At 37.1% G+C, this 21,858-nt stretch overlaps 1 protein-coding gene across 1 annotated transcript in view; it reads left to right on the top strand.

The window, feature by feature from the left end:
• The first annotated feature begins 1,979 nt into the window (after positions 1-1,979).
• The window catches only part of htr7c (5-hydroxytryptamine (serotonin) receptor 7c), a 63,961-nt gene continuing 44,082 nt past the window's right edge, over positions 1,980-21,858 (top strand). The window contains exon 1 of the mRNA XM_065250834.2: positions 1,980-3,158. Coding sequence (XP_065106906.1) covers positions 2,698-3,158 — 461 coding nt within the window. The 5' untranslated portion in view covers positions 1,980-2,697. The remainder of the gene's footprint in view (positions 3,159-21,858) is intronic.

Genomic DNA, 21,858 nt, shown 5'->3' with positions numbered 1-21,858 from the left:
TTCTGTATTTTATTGTTACCATAGTTACAACCATAGACTTACCACCTCAGTTTTAAACTAATGGCCCTTTTGAATGACATTAAGTGGGACCTAGGCTGTTACAGTATGTTTAATTGCATTTTTTTCCACATGTGCAGTTTGTTGTTCATATTAAGCTGCAACTCATTTCACATTTATTTTATAATTTCTGAACGTAGCATTGCATTTGTTTTTAAAAATTTGTTTTTGACTTGAAACAGTTGCATATTAAACTTAAACTTAGCTTATCCTTCCTATTTTGTTGTTTTTTGGGGGAGTGTTAGAGTGGGATTCTGTTAGGTGGTCCTCAGAAAAAAATTGGAAGATAAAGTAGTCCTTGGGCTGAAAAGGTTTGAGAAACACTGCTATAAACACACTCCTAAAAATAAAGGTGCTGCAAGGGATTATAACAACAGTGCTAAAAGGTCAATTTTTGGTTCCTTAAAGAACATTTTAGGTCAAACTACGGTATAACTATTGTTCAACAGGTCCTTTATGTAACCACACAGTCTGACCAATAACTTTTTATGAAGCTGTACTTTCAAAAATGTAAATAATGACAAAACTCACTTTAATGTTTGTGAACAGTGAGATCGGTACACTCTTATCATTATTTATATACCCAGTCATAACTTTTACCATAACCAGAGGAACCGTCACAGGAATTATGTATTCAGATTTTCATAGGTCCCTGGGGTGACATGGCCCAGCTGTTCTCTTCCATGGTCAGTGATGATGATGGTGGTGGTCTACAGTGGCATGGGAACATGATGTCCTTTCCTTAGCTATTCTCTGCTTTTTTCATTACAGATTTACTTTTCATGCCACGTAACTCCACGTGGTTGAGTGCTTACCATGTAAATGAGTAGAAACCACATATGGGCTGTGTTTTTTGTTTTTTTGAAACCTTTTCTCTTTGCCCATCAACCAAACAGATTCTGAAAGTTGAACTTTTAAGGCCCTGTGTTATCAAAGAGCTCAGCGTGGTGTTCTAAGAAGCCTAGAAAGATAAACATTTCTAGCTGACATTTTCATCCAAAGCGACTTACAGTATACTTAATGCTAAAAACATCCAGCGGTGATAGGTCATAGAGCAACACCTTGAAGGTTTGAACCTACAATCTGTTTTGTTTACTTCTACAAAACCATCAGATATCTGCTCAAGTCTGGCTTCCGGTTAATTTATCTACACCTCAAACCACCCTCCAAAGACATGCCAGCTAACCAAACATCAGGATACCTAAACAGGAACAATGACAAGTTTCAATTCTGTAACCAAGGGCTTTCACAGACACAGATGAAATCCATTTCAGTAAAATCTGTAGGGACAAATTAAATGTGTTTTTAAGAGCACCAAAGGTCAGATTCACCTTTGGTGTGTAAGTGTGTATTAGTACATGTTAATGATATGCAAAAGGTACAAACCCCAAAGTAAACGATGGCGCGAGTTATTGTCTCCAACGTAAATCTCTTTTCTCGAACTACAACCAACACGGATTGTAGGCAAACATTCACTTCCTATGATTGGTGATGTAAACAAGACTGACATTATCATAATTCCTCCCAATTGGACTCACAGCCTGTAAGTTAACTCCTGTTAGCATTGCATTGTGAGCAAATCTTTCAAACATGGTAAGGAGCGTCACATTTCTGGCTGAAGAGGTATTAACACCTATCACAACGTACAGAGTAGCCAGCCAATCATGGACACAGAGCTTTTCAAATCCGTGCGTTTTGGAAATGAGTAAAATCTGGAGCTACAAAAATATATGATATGTGGAAAAAAAATTGTTTTTTTAACCATAAACCACACAAACACATTGTATCAAATACACAAAATAACGTAGTTTTTAGCAATGAAATAGGTGCTTTTTAATATATATATATATATATATATATATATATATATATATATATATATATATATATATATATATATATATATATATGGTAAGGTTTGTTTGTAAAAACACCTAAATGTCCTAATATAACTAAAGCCTAGTCCTGGATGAATCTAAACCCTGCCCCATAATGTTGAGTCCATAGGTAGTAACAGATTTTGACATGTTTAGTCCAGGAGACACTTACCACTTATATACCTCTCTATAACCAAAACGAAGAAACCCAGAAATAAAACAGCCTCGATCAAACAGTATGATGAAAATAGGTAAGGCTGTCCTAGCCTCCCTTCGGTTATGTAACAAGGAACGAGAAACATAAAGAAAACATTATCTGACAGCCAACTGCCTCTAGAGAAAGATAGAGATCATAGTAAACATACACCAGCTAGCATGAGTGCACACGCTTAAATGCGTTTCGCTCGAGTTTCTCGGAATGAAAAAAATAAAGCATCTTGAGGAAAACATGTAGGTGGAGCAGGGACCATCCTTCTTCCCTTTGATGTGAAAGTTACGCATTCACTAGAGTGCGCAATTCTCACACACTTCCCCGCGTGAACGGGGTGAACTGTCAGTTTCATTCAGCCACCATAACACAAATCCAAACCATAGTGATTTCTTCCGCTTCTCCTTAATTTAAGTTCTCTTTTACTGTTTCTTCACGACTTGCTTGTTTTTCTTTTGGAGAGCCAGCACTCAGACACCCCAAATCTGCGGTGCGCGCTCGGTTCAGCATGCGTTTGGCGCACGGAGAGGACACTTGGCGAGCTTCGGCGAGGGGATGATGTTCAACTCATCGGGTCTAGTAGATATCTTTTCGTTTACCCATCAAGAGATCGTGTCGGAAGTTTTCAATGGTTCTTTACTGTTCTACAACGTCTCGATGGCCATGTGGAACAAATCCTGCGGGTTAGAACAAATACCCGATTTCACCTCGGCGGAGAAAATTGTTATCGGGTTGATGTTGGCTATCATCACCACCGTGACGGTAATTGGAAATACGCTGGTTGTGATCGCAGTGTGCGTGGTTAAAAAGCTCAGACAGCCCTCCAACTATCTTTTGGTGTCTCTCGCGGTGGCGGATCTCTCCGTGGCGATCGTGGTGATGCCTTTCGTGATCGTGACGGACCTCACGGGTGGAAAGTGGCTTTTTGGAGAGGTCTTCTGTAACATCTTCATCGGAATGGATGTGATGTGCTGCACGGCGTCCATCATGACACTGTGCGTGATCAGCGTGGACAGGTGAGTTCAGGGTGGATTTACCAATTGAGAAGAGTTGATGCCTTTTTGTTATAATACGTTTCAAAATTCAAAGTGAGGTCTTCTGTATAATGTTCATGGTTCATTTAAGGAATTGAAACTGCAATCGAAACTTTAATAATATGCCTTACTTCTTTAAAATCTTAAAACTTGGTGTAGCCTATTGACAGGTTTAAATTAGATTTTGAATCCCAGATTTTCATTGTGGTCTTGACACATAGGCTTTACACAGTGTCCTGTATTTTTTTGTATTGCTATATATAACATTTTTTTGCAGTCCAATTTCATTGAAATAGGAAAGTTCACCCAAAAATAAATTTTGGTAACACTTTACAAAAAGGTTGTATTTGTTAACAATTAGTTAATGCATTTGCAAACATAAACTAACAATGAATGATTCTACAGCATTTATTAATTCATGTTAATCTTGGAATTTACTAATATATTTATAAAATTAAGTCTTTAAACTGAGTCCATCTGTAGTCAATAATTTTATCACTCAAGGCCCCATTTACACGTACATGGTTATTTAAAAAAAACGACATTTCCCTTCGTATGCACCCTGAAAAAGAATCGGTTTCAGATGCGAATTCTGCGTTTGTGTGTAATTTACTGGATTAAAAAACATATTCATTAAATAAATGTGATAAAGCCAAGGTGAATTATAAGCTATATAGATTAGTTTATTATAAAATTGAGAAAGGATTGAATAGTTTATTAATTTACTGTTCCATCTGTATATATCGGTTTCAGATGCGAATTCTGCGTTTGTGTGTAGTAACACACAAACGCAGAATTTGTATCTGAAACAAATTCTTTCTAAAAACTCCGGCCAGAGTAGAGAATTAAAAAATCTTAGTTTGCACGTTTGTATGTAAACTGAGAAAAACGGGTGATTATGCAGCCAATATGTGTTTCTCAATGTCAGGGAAGGATCCTTGGAAATTCTGAAGCCAGAATTTCGAGGACGCTACGTCATCGACATCCGTCGAAGGACTGTTCCAATGTCGAGGATCCTCGGAATTTCAACTAAGGACCGAAGGTGTTTCTCAATGTCAAGGATACTTCCTTGGCAGGACTGGTCCTTACAAGTCACTTCCTTCAGAGCCTAGGCAAGGCTCCTCTTTAGCATTCGGAGAACACGTAAATGGAACAGGCTAGCAAGTGCACGTCATTGTGTCATTACGTCAGTGAAAAGGTGTGCTTTCAGTGCTGCGCACATAGGATTGTGGGTGATTTCAGAGTGCGAAGAGCGCAAAGGCTACAAATATGCATCCTTTCCTGTACATGGGATATTTCTCGAACGAAGGACTCAGTCCTTGGTTGAAATTCTGAGGATTCTCGACATTGGAACAATCCTTCCACGGATGTCGATGACGTAGCATCCTCGAAATCATGGGCTGAGTCCGAAAACTCTAAATTGCTGCCTTAAGGAAGGCATCAGGGCATGTCAGAATCAAATGTTAGGTTTACTTCCTGACTCCTGAGATACCTCCATCATCCTGTCCCACAATTCTATGTGTGTGTACGCATGGGGAATGCGATTGGTCGAGCCTGGTCCAGTTCGGAAAAATAAAATGACATGTGTGCACAATGTTATATTTTTGAAACCGGAGAGGTACAAATGTACGCTTATGAAAATATCCGGCCACGTGTAAACTTAGCCTAAAAATGATCTTTGAGCATCATAATAGCATAGTTTTAAATGTCACAGCATTTTCTTCATGCTGTGAAACAGCTTGACTCTAACTCGACACCCTTTGGCCTATTTAGTATACAGGGAAATATGAATATGCAAACTAGTCTCCACCTCCACTCTCACACCACCTCGGACCATAGATATGTAAACAGATGCTACATTCAGCAGTTTCAGACAAATGACTGTTAAGTCCAGTTTCACATAATGCTAATCTTTTAGCGCTGATGTTAACAGGTTAGAACATTCACACTGCATGTGTGAGCATCACAGAAACAGCTGTGTCCATGCGGCATCTATACATAATATCTATGACTCAAACTACTGATCCACCCGTTTAACTGTGTTGATGTTATTCGTAACATGTTTGTGGCGTAGGAAAAGCAAGGTGATTTTAAACCGTGGGAATGAGAATGTCTCCAATTTATGGAGAACATACTCAGCAATGGTGTTGAATGAGGAATTTGCACATGGTTTGTCTTAAAAACACCACATAGACATATAAACAACAATAAAAACTTGCTTTTCACTACATGCATGGAGACATTTTAATGCACCACAAACTAACATAATTAACTGTACTGACATTCAATGGATAGTTAACCCAAATACCCATCATTTACGCACCCTAATATTGTTCTAAACCTGTATGAGTTTTTTTATTTTGACGAACACAAAAGAAAATATTTTGATAAATGATGGTAGCACACAGCTGCTGTAACCATTGAGACCTCCATAGTAGAAAAAAACACATATTATGGAAGTATTGTGATAAATGATGAAGACGATATATCTATAAGCACACAGTTGATGTTACCCATTAAATTCGATCATATTTGTTTTTCCTACTATGGAAGTCAATGGTTACAGACGTTGCTGTCACTGTCTAATTGCCACAAAATCATTAATGTTCCAGAATATTGTTGCTCATTTAATATTACTCATCTGTTAAATTAGCTGTTAAATCAGTCAACAGTGAACTGCAGTGGAAATGTCCCTCATTTAAATGTCAAGGCAACTATCTGGACGTGTCCAGCAGTGTAAAGCAGAAATTAAGACTGACAACGCTTTGTCCATCATTGTCCTAGGCCTAGAATAGGGTCAATACACCTGCAGCCAGTCGTCCATGTGACACTGCAAGGAAGTTACTGGCAGATCCTGATTTGCTTTGACACATCTGAAGATGCAACGTCCTTTACCTCCTAAAGTATAAGAATCTTTCGGCAAGAGATCCGATTACGTTGGAAATAATTTGAGAAAGATGTGATGTAGTTGTGGCAGTGGTTAGATCTAAGTTGCTTTGAATAAAAGTCTCTACCATACTGCATAAATATAAAATGTAAATTTAGCTCAGATTGTATACAAACATATTTTTTTATACAGCGCGTCTATAGCAGCTTTTCTGTATTTATTAATCTTTAAAAGATAAAGGAATGTGCAATAACTCCTAAAAAATATTTAATGCTGTTTTCCAACACACAATGACTCATATAAATTTACATTTTAAAAGAGACATTTTAAAATACTTTTTTAAGATGTCAAATAAATCTTTGGTGTCCCCAGAGTGCATATGTGAAGTAGCTTAAAATATTATATAGATAATTTATTATAGCATGTTAAAATTGCCACTTTGTATGAGCAAAAATGTGCTATTTTAGGTATGTTCTTTAAAATGCACTAAAAAGAATTGCCCTGGTTGGATAGTGCAGATTAAAGGAATAGTCTACTCATTTTCAATATTAAAATATGTTATTACCTTAACTAAGAACTGTTGAATCATCCCTCTATCATCTGTGTGTGTGCACGTAAGCGCTGGAGCGCGTTGCGACGCTACGATAGCATTTAGCTTAGCCCCATTCATTCAATGCTGCCATTTAGAGATAAAGTTAGAAGTGACCAAACACATCAACGTTTTTCCTATTTAAGACGAGTAGTTATACGAGCAAGTTTGGTGGTACAAAATAAAACGTAGCGCTTTTCTAAGCGGATTTAAAAGAGGAACTATATTTTATGGCGTAATAGCACTTTTGGGAGTACTTCGACTCACCTGGAAAGTCCGCTCCCCTTCTCACTCTCATAATGGGAGAGGGAGGGTGTTACTGCGCCAAGTCGAAGTACTCCCAAAAGTGCTATTACGCCATAAAATATAGTTACTCTTTTAAATCCGCTTAGAAAAGCGCTATGTTTTATTTTGTACCACCAAACTTGCTCGTATAACTACTCGTCTTAAATAGGAAAAACGTTGATGTGTTTGGTCACTTCTAACTTTATCTCTAAATGGTACCATTGAATGAATGGGGTTAAGCTAAATGCTATCGTAGCGTCGCAGCGCGCTCCAGCGCTTACGTGCACACACACAGATGATAGAGGGATGATTCAACAGTTCTTAGTTAAGGTAACAACATATTTTAATAAGGGGCTGTATTATCCCCTTCTGACATCACAGGGGGAACCAAATTTTTAATGACCTATTTTTTCACATGCTTGAGAGAATGCAGAGAATGGTTTACCAAAACGGATTCTTTTTTTTAATCTTTTTTTTAATCTTTTTTTTTAACTTTTTCTAGGTTGACAGAAGCACTGGGGACCCAATTATAGCACTAAAACATAAAAAAGTCAGATTTTCATGATATGTTCCCTTTAATGTTTTCTTAATTTGTAGTCTCTGTGTGCGTGTGTGTCCCATGAAAATATGTAAACAATAGGAACCTAGACCTTAAATTCTTAAAGTAGGCCCAGCCCCAGTTATTCACTGCCCAGTTTCCAACTACTGAAGCCTTTCAAACATCTGTTTCTCTGAGGATTAAAAAACATATTCATTATATAAATGTGATAAAGCCCAGGTGAATTATAAGATATATAGATTAGTTTATTATAAAATTGAGAAAGGATTGACTAGTTTATTAATTTACTGTTCCATTTGTATATGAGAGATTCATGTATGACATTAAACCACTATGTGGCAGTTTCCCGGACATGGCTTATCCTATTCCCAGATTAAAATGCATGTTTGAGCTGCCTAATTTAAAAACACCTTGTATCGACACATCTTAACATATATTAGTGCCACTATTTTGTCTTAAGATGCACACCGGTAATTTTTTTTATGTAAGGTATGTTTGTAAAAACTACTTAAATGTCTTAACTAAGGCCTTGTCCTGGATTAATCTAAACCCTGTATGGGAAACTGCCCCTATATGGCTTAATATCATACAGTATAAAAACCACAGAATGTGGTTTACAGCTCACCTTCAGGTGTAATTTACCTTGTACAAGCATATTGCTTTTGTGTTTCAGATAGCTCTCTCTTTGGCCTATAGCAGCTTAGAAGCTTTTTCCCTTTTGGATAAAATGTGTCCTTGCGTCCTGGTTACCTTTGGTGTATTTCAAAATGCATCTATGTTGTTGTCACACACAATGTTTTTTTCAAAATCATTCGTAAGCAGCTCAAGGAAAATGTTCCAATGGATGCATTCGTTTTTTTTTTTTACAGCACATTATGTTTGCTATCGTTTTGTAGTCTCTTTAATTTATCATGCATGTACCTAGTAGCACATAATCTTTCAATAGACTGTATGTTTTTAAGGATTATAAATAAACCTACAGTAAATGTCTCACATGACATTTTGTTTTGTTTCTGCTGCTGTGAACTGATGGATGCAATCATATATATATATGTGAGGAGGACAGGCAGGTGTTTAGTTTTAGTTTAGTATCGATGACAGATTAAGGTTCAATCAGGTTTAGTTTAATCAGTTTGCAAAATTGGATTGACTATTGATGCTGTATTAATGCAAGACCTGCATAGTGAATGCGCACATGCTACCCGAATACCATTATAACTATCGCTGCATCCGGAATCGCCTATTTTCGTGTTAAATAGTACACAAAAGTCAGTATGCGAGGTGAGTAGTATGTCTGTATAGAATTTTAAAGAGCACCAAATATCTGATTCACAATTTTACATTTCCTTTGGTGTGTAACTGTGTATTAGTACGTTAATGATATGCAGTAGGTACTTAAACTCACGTCATCGTTTCCAACTTAAATCTCTTTTCTTGGACTACACAAACACACGGATTGTAGTAGGCAACAGTTTACTTTCCGAGCCTGTTGATGTGGACACAATGGTCATTATCATAATTACGCCCGATTCTGACTCACAGCCTATGTTTTGATATTTAAAGAATTTAATTCTGACTAAACTATAATTAAAAAGCAAGTTTTGTGCAGTGCAGAGTAGCGCTTGTTGTTTGTCATTTCTAAGAATGCAGACACGGTTTTAATGTTTTTTTATCATTACCTTAACAATCTGTTACGTCCTGCTCAAGTCGCCCTGCAAAGTTGATCAATCAGCTTGGTCATCTGCATTTTCTTCAGATTGGGCTCGTATTGATAAGATAGTAAAGACGATATAATCTCCTGTCAGTATTGCATTGAGAGCTAACCTCTAAACACGGTAAAGAGCGACGTTCAGGCCAACGTTCAGGTTAGCTGGCCAATCAGAGGTCACTGTGCTTTTCAGAACAAATAAGTTTTGTACAAAATCAATGCGTTTCTAGGAGGTAGGGCATAGAGGAGCAACAATAATGTACGTGGAAAATATGTGGAAAATAATGTGTTTTTTAACCACAAACCACGCAAACACAATAACGTTTTAATAAGGGCTCTTTAAGTGTACATTTGATTAATGTTAGGTACCAAGATATTCCTTGGCATTGTTTTGATTACTTTGTAGGTCAAACGACATACGCGTCTCGTGACAATTAAAACATGACGGATGCAGTATTTCCGAAATGTATTCATGCTGCTGCACCCACACATACTAGATGGTTTCAGCAGTAACAACATAAGTAAACGCCTTTCGTGTAAAAAACGCAACTTAACAAGCAAACTTCCACAAATAATCAATAACAACAGAATCCCTTTAGAGTACTTTATTTCTGACAACAAGCAAAATAAACAACAAGTACTGTAGATTACCTTAGTTTAAATCATAGCTAAAACTACACTGAGCTATGTATACAATGTTAACTAGTGTTGTAGACCGGTCTCGGTCTCAACACCACGTTTTAAAGGTCTTGGTCTCGTCTTGGAATCGACCACATTTTTACTCGGTCTTGTCTCAGTCTCAGACAAAGAGGACTCGGAATTTTACTTCAAGACCGGTCAAGACCACAACTGACGGCACATCACAAATTTATTTTTTATCATTAATTTTATGCAGTTTATTCAGGTTTGGCATATGATGTTGGCATTGTTTAAGCATTGTTTAAGTTTCTCCCAATGACAATTTTTCTAATTTTATTACTAGAAACACCTGCATTGTGTTAAGTGGATGGCAAGCCATGGAAAGACAGTTCAGAATAAATGGTTAAGTTGATTTCAGCTCTTTAGTGTTTGTTCACTTTTATTTGCTTATAGAAAAAGATAAATTCCCACATATCTGCAATGCCTTTGATTATTTTATCAACTTCTCTGATGGCATACACACACACACGCACACACGCACACGCACGCACACAAATAGATAAGAAGTGCCTAATCATTTGCATATTCCACATTTTATCATAAGTGTTTTAATGCAGTTACTTGCACTGGTCTTGGTTTTGACTTGGTCTTGGCCGGTCTTGGTCTTGACTTGGTCCTGACCCTTTTAAGTCATCGTCTTGTCTCGGTCTCGGCCTGTCTTGGTCTTGGTCAAAACTTGGTCTCAGTTTAGGTTGACTACAACGCTAGTGTTAACTACAGATTGGCTCCCTTCACCTCCCTTCACATCTCCACTCATTTTTAGGAAACCAAAACATTTGTTTTTTTGACAAGGTATCTGTTCCAGAGTTAAGTTTAGCCCCTAGCCAGACCTTTAAACAAATAGAGACCGGAAGTTAAATTCCATCCAGACGTGTAACCACGGCTTCAAATGAAACCGTCTATATTGAAAGATTTCGGCCCCAGTGTTTGTGTTACATACAAGGCAGCACTTTATCAATACATTTTGCCTCAGGGTAATCTGCTAAGACTGTCATTGTTTACTCAGCCTCATGTTGGTTTAAAGCCTCAGACACTCTTTCTTCTGTGGATAACAAAACAAAAAGTGTTAAAGAATTTTTTACAAAGGATATAATAAAAGTGGGTGGGGACCAGGGGTTGTCAAGCTTAAAAAAGGACAAAAAGAAACATAAAAGCATTGATTTTTCATCACAATTTTAATTGCATAGAAAAGAACAACTTGGACATTTTGCTATAAAGAACAATTGTTGTGTCCAAAGAAGAGGAAGCCAAATGGGTATTAAAAGACATGACTATAAATTATACCTTACAGATTTTATATTTTGTTGGTTAAACTTTGATTTTACAACTTTGAATTAAAGATCATTTCAGCTAAATATGTGTTACTTCTTTTTATTTTCTTAACTTTTTAAGAAATTAATAATTACGCTTTTTAAAATCTCCTATTATATTAATGGCAGAATGTTTACTAGCAGTAACAAACAGAATATACTAGGACTGTGTATTTGCAAGAATCTTAATATGCAAACCATAGCAAACAAAATTGTGGCATGCACCTGTGCTTGTATTTCCTGTCACTGTTTTAACTTCAGAGATAAGAAGAATGCTATATAGTGGTCGGTATGTGAACTCCGATAGAAAAAACTGCCATGAATCTTGTATGATTTGTATTGTAAAACAGCGATATTGCATTTGTGAGCATCTATACAGTATTGCCGCCTATAATGCATCAATATTCGGTTGCGATACTCTGCATTTTTACACCCCTAAAATATACAGTAAGTATGGCCTGCAACAAACTGGACAATTTTTACATTTAAAATGATTTTTAATCCATGGGAGACTACAGACAAAGGGGCAGTGTCAAACCATTTTTAACAACATATTCCTCAGAACGCACATACTGGATCATCCGACCAGACCATGAGAGACCACCCACGTGATGACTGTAGTAACAAATTCAAAGCGAAGTGAGATCTCACAGAAATGCAAGCTCAACTGTGACTTGAGAAAAACAAATGCTGTTGTAGTTCTTGCATGACACATTATAAAAGCACTTGTACTGTTGCCATAGTTGTACAAGTCGATATTCTTTTTCAATACTCCTCTTTCATGTCAGTTTGTGAGTTTCTGTTTCAGCTATAAAAATATCAACTTGAAGCTTGCACGGTCTCTTTGGCTATTGCAGCTGTCATGTTGGAAACTCCAATGCGATCAGGAGCAGCAAAATTATCACTAAAGAAATCAGTTGCAGTAAAACCCTTATCAGGTCACGCCCCTTTTTGATCATCGAGGATGCAAACCAGGCTTAAAATCTTTACGTGTGTGGCCAGCCTGAGCAATAACTTCTTCAGCCATTTCTTTTTCACAATACAGAACTAGCCTCCAGTCCCTTATTTCATTTATAAAACAGTTACCCCACAATACGAATATTGAAGCAAAACGCAACTTTCATAATGTAAAATCCCTAAAAGCCGTCCTTTTGCTGGAAAAAATAATCCCTGACCGACAGTGAACAGCAACAGAATGTTTCAAATACATTTGCTAAGGGTGTTGCGTATAATACCAGAATCATTGGACTGTAAAATTGGATTGGATTAACTTAAAAAAATACTTCAGTTGGTAACACCTACAAAATATATCCAACTAAAATGTTCTCACTTTAAGTAAAGAATTTAATTTGATAAAACGTCATTTTTTTAAGTGTTACCAATTGAAGTCATTTTTAAAGTAGATCCAACTTTCACTTTTAACAGTGTGGGTGCAGTGGTCATAGCTGTGTTTAATCATAAGTTAAACACTAAGGATGCAGCGAATGGCAACCAAAATTATTTGGCAGAAAATAGCAAAAAACTGATTTCCGGTGTTCAGCCAAAAAAGTGAAAAGACTGAATACATTTTATTGAACAATGAGGTCTTTGATGACACGATCAAATAGCAACAAGCAAGCGCAAATTCTGCAAACATGTTGGTGAAAGCATTGGAGAACCCAAGAAGATTTTGGGTAGCAGCAATTAAAGGCAGAGTGCACAACGGTTGAAAGCCAATGTTGATATTTGAAATGAACTAAACAAACACGCCCCTATCCCAATAGAATCTGGACCTTCTTTTGAAAGACCCGCCCCACACATACGCAACCCCGGCAAGGATGTCGGTTAGTAGACACGCCCCTTACTGCTGATTGGCTACAAGTGTGTTTTGGTAGTTGGCCTGACTCCCTTTTCCAATGTGTTTTTCAAACATTTTGCACTCTGGCTTTAACAGCGGCCAAATTTGACCCCGTGGGTTCTCCAAGGTTAAAGTAACGCAAAAACATACAAGTTTCCTTTCTCATTTAAAATCAAGACATTATGAACACTATGCAGCGTGTGAAAAAGAGATGGCGGTGGTGATCCTTGGTATTGGTCTGCTGAATGCACAAGCACAGAGAACGAGAGACTTAAGGTGTGTTCGACTTCATGCGGCGCTGCGCAGACCGATCGGTGGCTGACTTGAAGCAGTGCATTCCGGTTAGTAATCTTGTCCGACTTCAGCTGGCGCTGCAGGCACGTGACTGTGTCATATGGTTTTAAAGTACCGCGAGAGCGTTTCGAGAGTAGCCGGCTAGCTCAGCCGGTGCAGCTTCTCCAGAGCGGCTGCACGGAGTTGTGATAACGACACAGCTTTACGTGATTGGTCGCCTCACTGATGACAACGATCACGTGCGTTTCAAGTTTAATCCTTTAGTTCCACTAATAAACATTATAAATTCATGTGTTAAAAAAGGAAAAAACACTTTAATATGCTTAAATATGTTATATTGTGTTGTAATTATAACCTAAAAATGAAAATAACAAACTCTATTGGTATTTTAATAATATAGGCTTTTTTCCCGTTATTTTCGGGTATACACAGGGCCGCCTTAACCCAATGTGAGGCCCTGGGGCTGAGATGTTTTGGAGGCCCCCCATACCCTCAATTTATAGTCTCATTTAAAAAAAAAAAAGTGTAATATCTAGGTAATCTACATCACAAAATGCATTATTTTCTTTCAATACATACAACAGTGAGTTTTCCCTTGACCCAGAAAACACCATAATATCATTATTAACATATCACTGAGCCCACTTGAGCATAAACACAAGACACTTTATTTAACAACCACACACAGCAACTTGTGGTGAAAAAAAAACCAAAATGTGTGAGAGTATATATGTTTATAAGCTTTATAGTTTTTGGAATATACAAATTTGCAGAAAATTGCCACTCACTAACTAAATGCTCACCACAGTTTAAAAATATAAGAAGTTAAAGTTAGTTTTAAAGTGAAAATGCATTAATGTTAACAAAAGATACGTCTTTATAGACAGAATCTTGTTTTTTAATCAGTTATTTATTTTGTAGGCTATAGGGAATGTTAATGTACGTCACCGCAGTGTTGGATTATGGGACGTGGGCGCCATGTTTAGAGGCACCGCCGACCGCTATGCCATTTAATCGTGGGTGTGTTAAGCTAAAACTAGGTAAACTTGAAAAAGAACCGAAGAAATTGAGGAGTTTGAAAGAAAAAGAGAAGGGACCCTATCAGGAGAAACTAAGTGCTACTGCCAAAAAACTTTATTTGGACAAATAAACAACAGATCCATATGATTTAGCAGCCCATGACTGGATTACGGATCCAGACGCACTACCTCCGCTCACATATCTGTTATTATTACCTTGTTTTTGGATTGAGTGCATACACTTTGCAGGAGTTTAAGAGCTATAAATCCCTTCAAGCTCATAGTAAGATGACCTTCTTCTTTCTGAGTTTTATGAAGGTTGGCAAACCAGCTAAAAGAAATATGCCATTTACTTACAATGTATTAATACCTAAGTATCTTAATGATTCTATAAAAAAATATCCGTTATATTCTGTGCAGAGAATCAACACATGGTCATAAGATGGCACTTCTGTTCTTGGCCAAGTTATTAAAACAAACAAAATGCTAAATATTTAGCTAACGTTATATCATTTTAAAGAGTCACAAGCAGTGGGTTTGAGCAGTTGCATTTAATAAAAAATATTTGTTATAATCGTCAAAATTGTCTAAAGATTTATTTTTATAAATCATGTGGTGAGGTTGATCAGAAATGAATAAATAACGTTACATAATTTACATTTACAAGTTAGTTTGACAGTGTTAGCATTAAAACAAGACAATTTAAGTGGTTCTGCTTTTATTAATCACAAATGACTGAATGACTGAAAATGCAGCAAACACACTCTCGCTGATGCAGGTTTTTTTTTTTTTGAAAAGTAAAAGTTTTTCTCCTGATTGCGGCAGGTAAACCACGCGATTCGGCGTCTTTTCGTCAGCTCCTCCACCGGCTTCCCCCAAATAAAAGCTGAAAAAACGTATTCCGTTGTTCAGTTTCCTCCCTGAACAATCGTGTGACCTGCTGTGGCAGTTCTTGATCGAGCAGTACTGACCAAACATATAGAAGTTTATTAAAATCTCGACAGAAAATACAAAAACAACCTCCAACACACTAACTCAAATACAGCGGGATACACTGTAAAAAATTACTCTGGAGGGTGTTAAATTTAACCCATGAAAATTAGTTATAATTTAATTAAGTATATAAGCTAGCAAGTAAAATAAAAAATAATGGGTATATTCTACCTTCACTATCCAATTTTTAACAGTAATAACTGCAATACTAAAAAAATAAGTAACATATACCCCAAAATATTGGCCTTAGCACCGCAAAGTGCGCATGAATCAACATCCAGGCGGGACTCGAGTCACCATTTTTTCATATCATATCGGCGGGAGAACTGCGGTTTGTTGACAGGTAAGTTTTTATTTAACTTGTTGATATCACCATGAATGGAAATGTTAAGTTGGTTAACTGTAAAATCTACCAGAAGTTTAGTCATTTGCGTGCTTCTCTGTCTCTGTTGTTGACAGATTGATAGGTTAGAATATGTCAGTCAGGTTAGCTTTGAATGAAACATCGCCCAGTTCTTGCACCTGTGAATACGAATAAATATCCATATTTATGATTAAAATATTAACTTCCATTATTATTATTTACATGTCTGAATCTCGTGAACAGCGGAGCTGCTCAATATGAGTGGTTGAACTTGAGCAAGCCACGTGACGAGAGAGAGCAGCGGACGGTTGATGTACGATACAGACGGGAGGGCGTCGAGCAGACAAACAAACAACGGTAAAGCTGTCGATGCTAGATAATTACTGTAAAAGTTTTCTTGCATTTATCTGTTAATATATTGAGTTTTGTTTTAGAAGGGATCCATTTATGAAGCCATTTTATTATTATTATTATTATTATTATCATTTACGGATATATACTTAACGTTGCCTTTCGCTTTTTAATGTCTGTTCAAAAAAGTATTTCGGAGTTCATATGTTATATATGAGACTTGTATATGAAGTTGAATCACTTAAAATTGAATGTAAGTACTTCTTGTTAGTGTTCAATGTTTTATGCACGTGTACTGTGAGTTATAGCATAATATGAAGTTGTATTTTTGCACTTAATAAGTTTTAAATGAAGTTGAAATGTTTGTTTGTATCGATATAGCATGCTAGTCTACTGAGGTAAATGAGATCAGTTTTTCCTCTCATATTATTTTCTTCTTTAATTTTCTAATGATAACGTGAAGAACAGTATTTAGGAATCTTGCTTTTAATGGTTTTTTAACATCTCATGAAGCCTTGGTTTATTTTGTTTTATGAAATAATATGTTCAAGAAGCTTTATGTAAAACTATGATATGTTGTATTTCACTTGAAATGTATTGGGGTTATTATACGTCCAATAATTAGTTTTAAATGTTTACAGAATGTTATTTGGTCAATAAAGCAAGCAATTTATGCAATCTTGTGCATGACTATTTTCTTATTCAACCCTCTCTGAATAAGTAATATGTAATGTTTCTTAATGGCTTATCATTATTAATAATAATTTAATAGATCTGTGCCTTAATACCAATAGGGTTAATGTTATTCATTTTTTTATAAGTAATTAGTTATGAAAAAATAGGTAGACCTTACCTAATTTTTTTTACTTTATCATAGTAATTAAATTTAGGTACTTTTTAATCAAATATATAGGATATAATTTACTCAAACAAAGTGAGTGCAAATTGTTACAACAATTTTTTTGAGTAAATTCTATAGGTTGTTTTTTACAGTGTAGGAGGCGATCCTGCAAATATGGCGGATTACTCATAATGCCACACGGCGTGACGTCAACTCCACATTCCCTATTGAAGATATAGTATGCATTGTATTTAGTATTTATGCATACTACGCATGTAAAACGAACACGTATGAATATGCACAAAACAGACATATACCTGTATATAAGATCTTTAGATAAGGAGATTATAAATATGAATGGTGCTATCAGGGGATGATCATTTGAGATGGTCTTGTCGCGCTTTGACTTGCACATGTACCGTTGCGTCGTCTTTCTAAACCAACAGATGTGTACTGTGAACTAACATCGCGTCAAACTACATCGCTCCGGCTGCGCATGCGTCACTGATATAAACGCGAGTAAACTTAAACTTTATAACAACGAACAGCATTAATATGTTCGGGAACTCCTTCTTTCTTTATTTGGCGGCACAGTATCTTGCGCACAGTTGGAGAGACTTCTGCATGCCAGAGACTCAAGACAGCTGCACGAGCATAGAGAGAGCGGGCGCGCGCGCGAAAGAGAGAGAGACCTGCAGTGCTTATTATGAAATTTCAGAAATTACTCTTTCATTTGTTGGTGGATTATTTCCTGTTTCTCTGTCACACTCAGTCTAACATGCAGGAATGCCAAGTTGACAACGCGCACTTAATTACATTACGCGGAATAGAAAAATCTGTTACGTCTGATATTTTATTTCAAGGTAAGTTACCACGGACCAATCAGCAGCCATGTAACGTGCAGTTAGAGTGATTGACAGATAACCTGACAAGTTACAACACAATATAAACGTGAACTTGGGAGGCCCCTGAACTTGGGAGGCCCCTGGGCTTCAGCCCAGGTAAGCCCGTGCATTAAGGCGGCCTTGGGTATACAGTATTAGCAGCAATTAAAATATTCGATATAAAATATTTCTGGTTGCAACATTTTATTAAAAGGTTTGTTTTTTATCAAATTCAGCATCTATTTCACTTCATTTGCGATTAAAAACGAGGAAACACAACGCACACGTCACTACGGCAAGCAGCAGGTGACCGGCTTGACGGCTCCGTCTTCAGTTCCTCCCTCGACTGTAAGGGGCAAACCTCGCCGATCGGTCTGCGCAGCGCAGGATGATCTCGAACACATCTATTAGCTCTTCATCTCATGTCATAGATGAGAAAAGCAACAACAAAGAGCATAAGCAGTATGTAATAAAAACTTCCTAGAACCAGTAAAATCCTACAATGACAATCACGCTTATATTAAATCAGAAAGAAAATGTTTATTAACAATAAGCTTTTTGTTAGACACATTGTTGAGCACCTTTTCCTCTGTCATGCTCCTGTTAACTTTGCCGCTGTCTCTCTCTCTCCTTTTGCTCGCTTTTGAGGGTGCACGTGTGCGCGTGTCCGCTGCTTACATACAGTGCTGCATAAAAGTGTTGTTGCAATTACTTAAGGCATAGTTATTAATAGGCTATTTCCATTTTGTGTGGGAGTAGAAGATTGTATTAATATCCGTTTAGCCAAGACTCATTTATGTAGTCGAATGTAAATGGAACAGTTTAAATAAGTCTATCTATTCAACATGATCTCACAAAGTTCCGTGGGATAGTCACGGAATTTTGTGCTCATTTTTCCGTGGCATTCTCACGGATCTCCGCATTTTTCCGTGGCCCTGCTACGGACTGTCTTTTTCCGTGGCATTCTCACGGATTGGTTACTCAACTGCTTTTTCCTATTTTCAAACCATTTTCGCTTCGGTTTAGGGTTAGATTTGGTGTTTGCGTTAGTATGTCACTTTAACTATTGGTTTATACTATTTTTTCTGATTTATTTTTTTATATTTTCTAAACTTTAAACAATCGTCGCCTGGCGTTGGGGTTAGAGTTGGGTTTGGGTAGGGATGTCATTTCATGTAAATCTAACCCTAAACCGAAGCGAAAATGGTAAGAAAATAGGACAAAACAGTTGAGTAACCAATCCGTGAGAATGCCACGGAAAAAGACAGTCCGTAGCAGGGCCACGGAAAAATGCGGAGATCCGTGAGAATGCCACGGAAAAATGAGCACAAAATTCTGTGACTATGCCACGGAAATTCGTGAGATCAGGTTGATCTATTAGTGGTGTCACGATTCTCCAAATCCTCGATTCGATTACATTTTCGATTCTAAGGCCACGGTTCGATACGATTCTTGATTTTTACTTTTTTTTAAAGAACAGGTTGCTATGCTATTTTTAGTCTAGACTTTTATGAAATATAATATCTGACCTTGAACCAGGAGATGCCCTGCCATGTTAGTCATGCTGCCAGTGGAAAAATCATGGTACAAGCACATACCTGATAAAACGAAACTTCATGTCAGATGAATATCTGTCAGTACTTTGCACCTTAAAAACACGCTTCTATTACTGTCAGATGAGATTGTGAAACTATACCCCAATAAGTCATGTTTAAATGCTGTTTTCATAACTTATAAGCAACTGAAATAAGCTGTTGTGAAACTTAAACAGATCTCAGTTCAGATAAATGACCGGTCCTTGCAAAGACGCCGCTCCGCTGTGCACGTGCGCGTGCTTTGATTGAGTTCAGCTAAAGGCAGGAGGGCGCGTGCTGTTTTTTGTTTACCATGTAAAGATCAGCTCACGTGGTGTCTCCTGCATCTGACATGCTGTCTTTTAACTGGCTGTAGCTAGCAAGTTAGAGGAGATTGACCCGCAGCACTTAACATGTGTGTTTTTTTTCCACTTGGCAAGCCGACCAGACATGACATGGGAGCATGGCAGCATCGACGATTCCATTTTTTTATTTGAAGTTCGAAGTTGTGACTTAATTTCGATCGATTTTGATTTAAAATTGTAATCATGACACCCTTACTATTTATAGCTATCTGATAAGAGAAGTGTGTAAAAATGTAAAAGGCCTCATAATGTAAAAAGGACAATCTGAAAATGTAACTTGTGCAATGGTAAGAAACTGGCATAAAAATGTAAAAATAAAAAAATTTGATCAGTTGTTCAGTATTTGGCCTTCGGCTGAGTGTTTCATTTTATTTCGGCTTCGGTCAATATTTTTCCTTTCGGTAAATCCCTATAAAACACAGCTATTGACCAATCAGAATCATGAAAGTGTTTTATAACAACAGTGAAGGTGTCATTTGCATACAGATTACATTTGCATACAGAACTATGACTGGACATTTTTCTTAAACCATTGTGCAAACTGATTGTAATTGGTCTTTTCTTTCTTACATCTCCAGTACCTTATATCTGTTTTTACATAGCATAAACAACAGGAAAGCAGCTCGTATTTCATCATTTTTTAAAATCTAGTAACAACTCCTTCCTTGGCCCTTTTATTAACAACATTCCCAAAGATTATGCTCTTAAATTGATTTTACTAAGAAGCAGCAGTGCAGAACGACTCTTAAAGAGAGACAGAAGAGCCTGTAAACCCATCATTATTATTCACCGTTCAAGTAGTCTTTACGAATGTCTCGACCTTTAATTCAGTGCTTATAGATCATCACAATAATGATAGACAAACCACCTAGCCATTGCCTGTTCCTCATTCATCTTAAAAGCGACAAAAGTGAACCATTTACTTGAAGTGTTTCCACCACGATGGTTCTTCAAAGAATCCCTTTTCCCCTGAAGTGATTTACTGTCCATTAACCAGAAGAGGAAAGAAAGAACCCATGTCTGGGCTGTCCATCCGGTCCACAGTCCACAATCACAGTCTATATCTAAAACCATGTCTGGACACCCGAACCTTTCCACAACAATGAGTGAAGACCTTTATCAGCTGGGAGAAAATTAGAAAGAGTGGGGAAGACAGGAGAGACAGATGATTGACAAATTACCACAAGTGTGAGAATTCAGGTTGATAAGGTCAAGAGGGTTTGTGTTTATCTTTATATGTGTCATGGTAATTATTTATGTTTACATTGCATTTACATTAATGCATTTGGCAGATGCTTTTATGCAAAGTGACTTACAAGCTATACGTTATAAATTTTATTATACACCAGTGGCGCCAGGTGACTTCTTTTTTCGAGGGCGCATGATGCAAAGTTTGTCACAACATGTATGTTGCCCATTATGTGTGTGGTTCGTAATTTCAAAATATGTGTTCTGTGCGTCGAGAGATCCTTTGTGCATCACGTGTTTTGTCAAAATAAGTGCCTGCTGCAGATGCGTCTAAAGGGTTTATGATAAAAGAGACGCTTGAGTTTGCCAGATACTCGCATAATGTCATGCATAATCAGAGTTTACTGTTAAGTGAGTGTCTTGCGTGTATTTTGTGAACGTAAACTCGTAAACTCTTTTACGTTAAACTCTTTTATCATAAACGGTTTCGATGCATTTTGACAAAACACGTGATGCACATGGTTCACATGACGCAACAAACACATATTTTGAAAATGCAAGCAATACACATGACACTCCGAACACTTATTTTGAATTATCGCCCCTCGGATGAGCAGTCACGAGCCGCCACTGTTATACACTTTCAGTATGTGGGTTCTCTGGGATATTATGCAGTATCTACCTCAATAATACGTTCACTAAATAAACAAATCAATAATGATCTGGAGACATGTTATCTTATTATGGAAACTGAGTGCTCTGGGAGTGTAAGGGAAAAAATCGGTAGTTGTAAAGAGACACATCAGCCCTCAAAATGTTTCACTCAAAGACAGATTACAGACAGGACCAGTACCCTCAGGACCAACAAGCCGAGAGGACCACGGTGGCCTTACCCCTAAAAACAAGCCACTGTGATTGCGAAATTGCTGTAGACA

This window comes from Paramisgurnus dabryanus, chromosome 5, assembly GCF_030506205.2.
Source record: "Paramisgurnus dabryanus chromosome 5, PD_genome_1.1, whole genome shotgun sequence".
NCBI classification, from domain to species: Eukaryota; Metazoa; Chordata; class Actinopteri; order Cypriniformes; family Cobitidae; genus Paramisgurnus; species Paramisgurnus dabryanus.
Note: the sequence above shows the minus strand (reverse complement) of the source record. Positions and strands in the feature narration are given on the sequence as shown.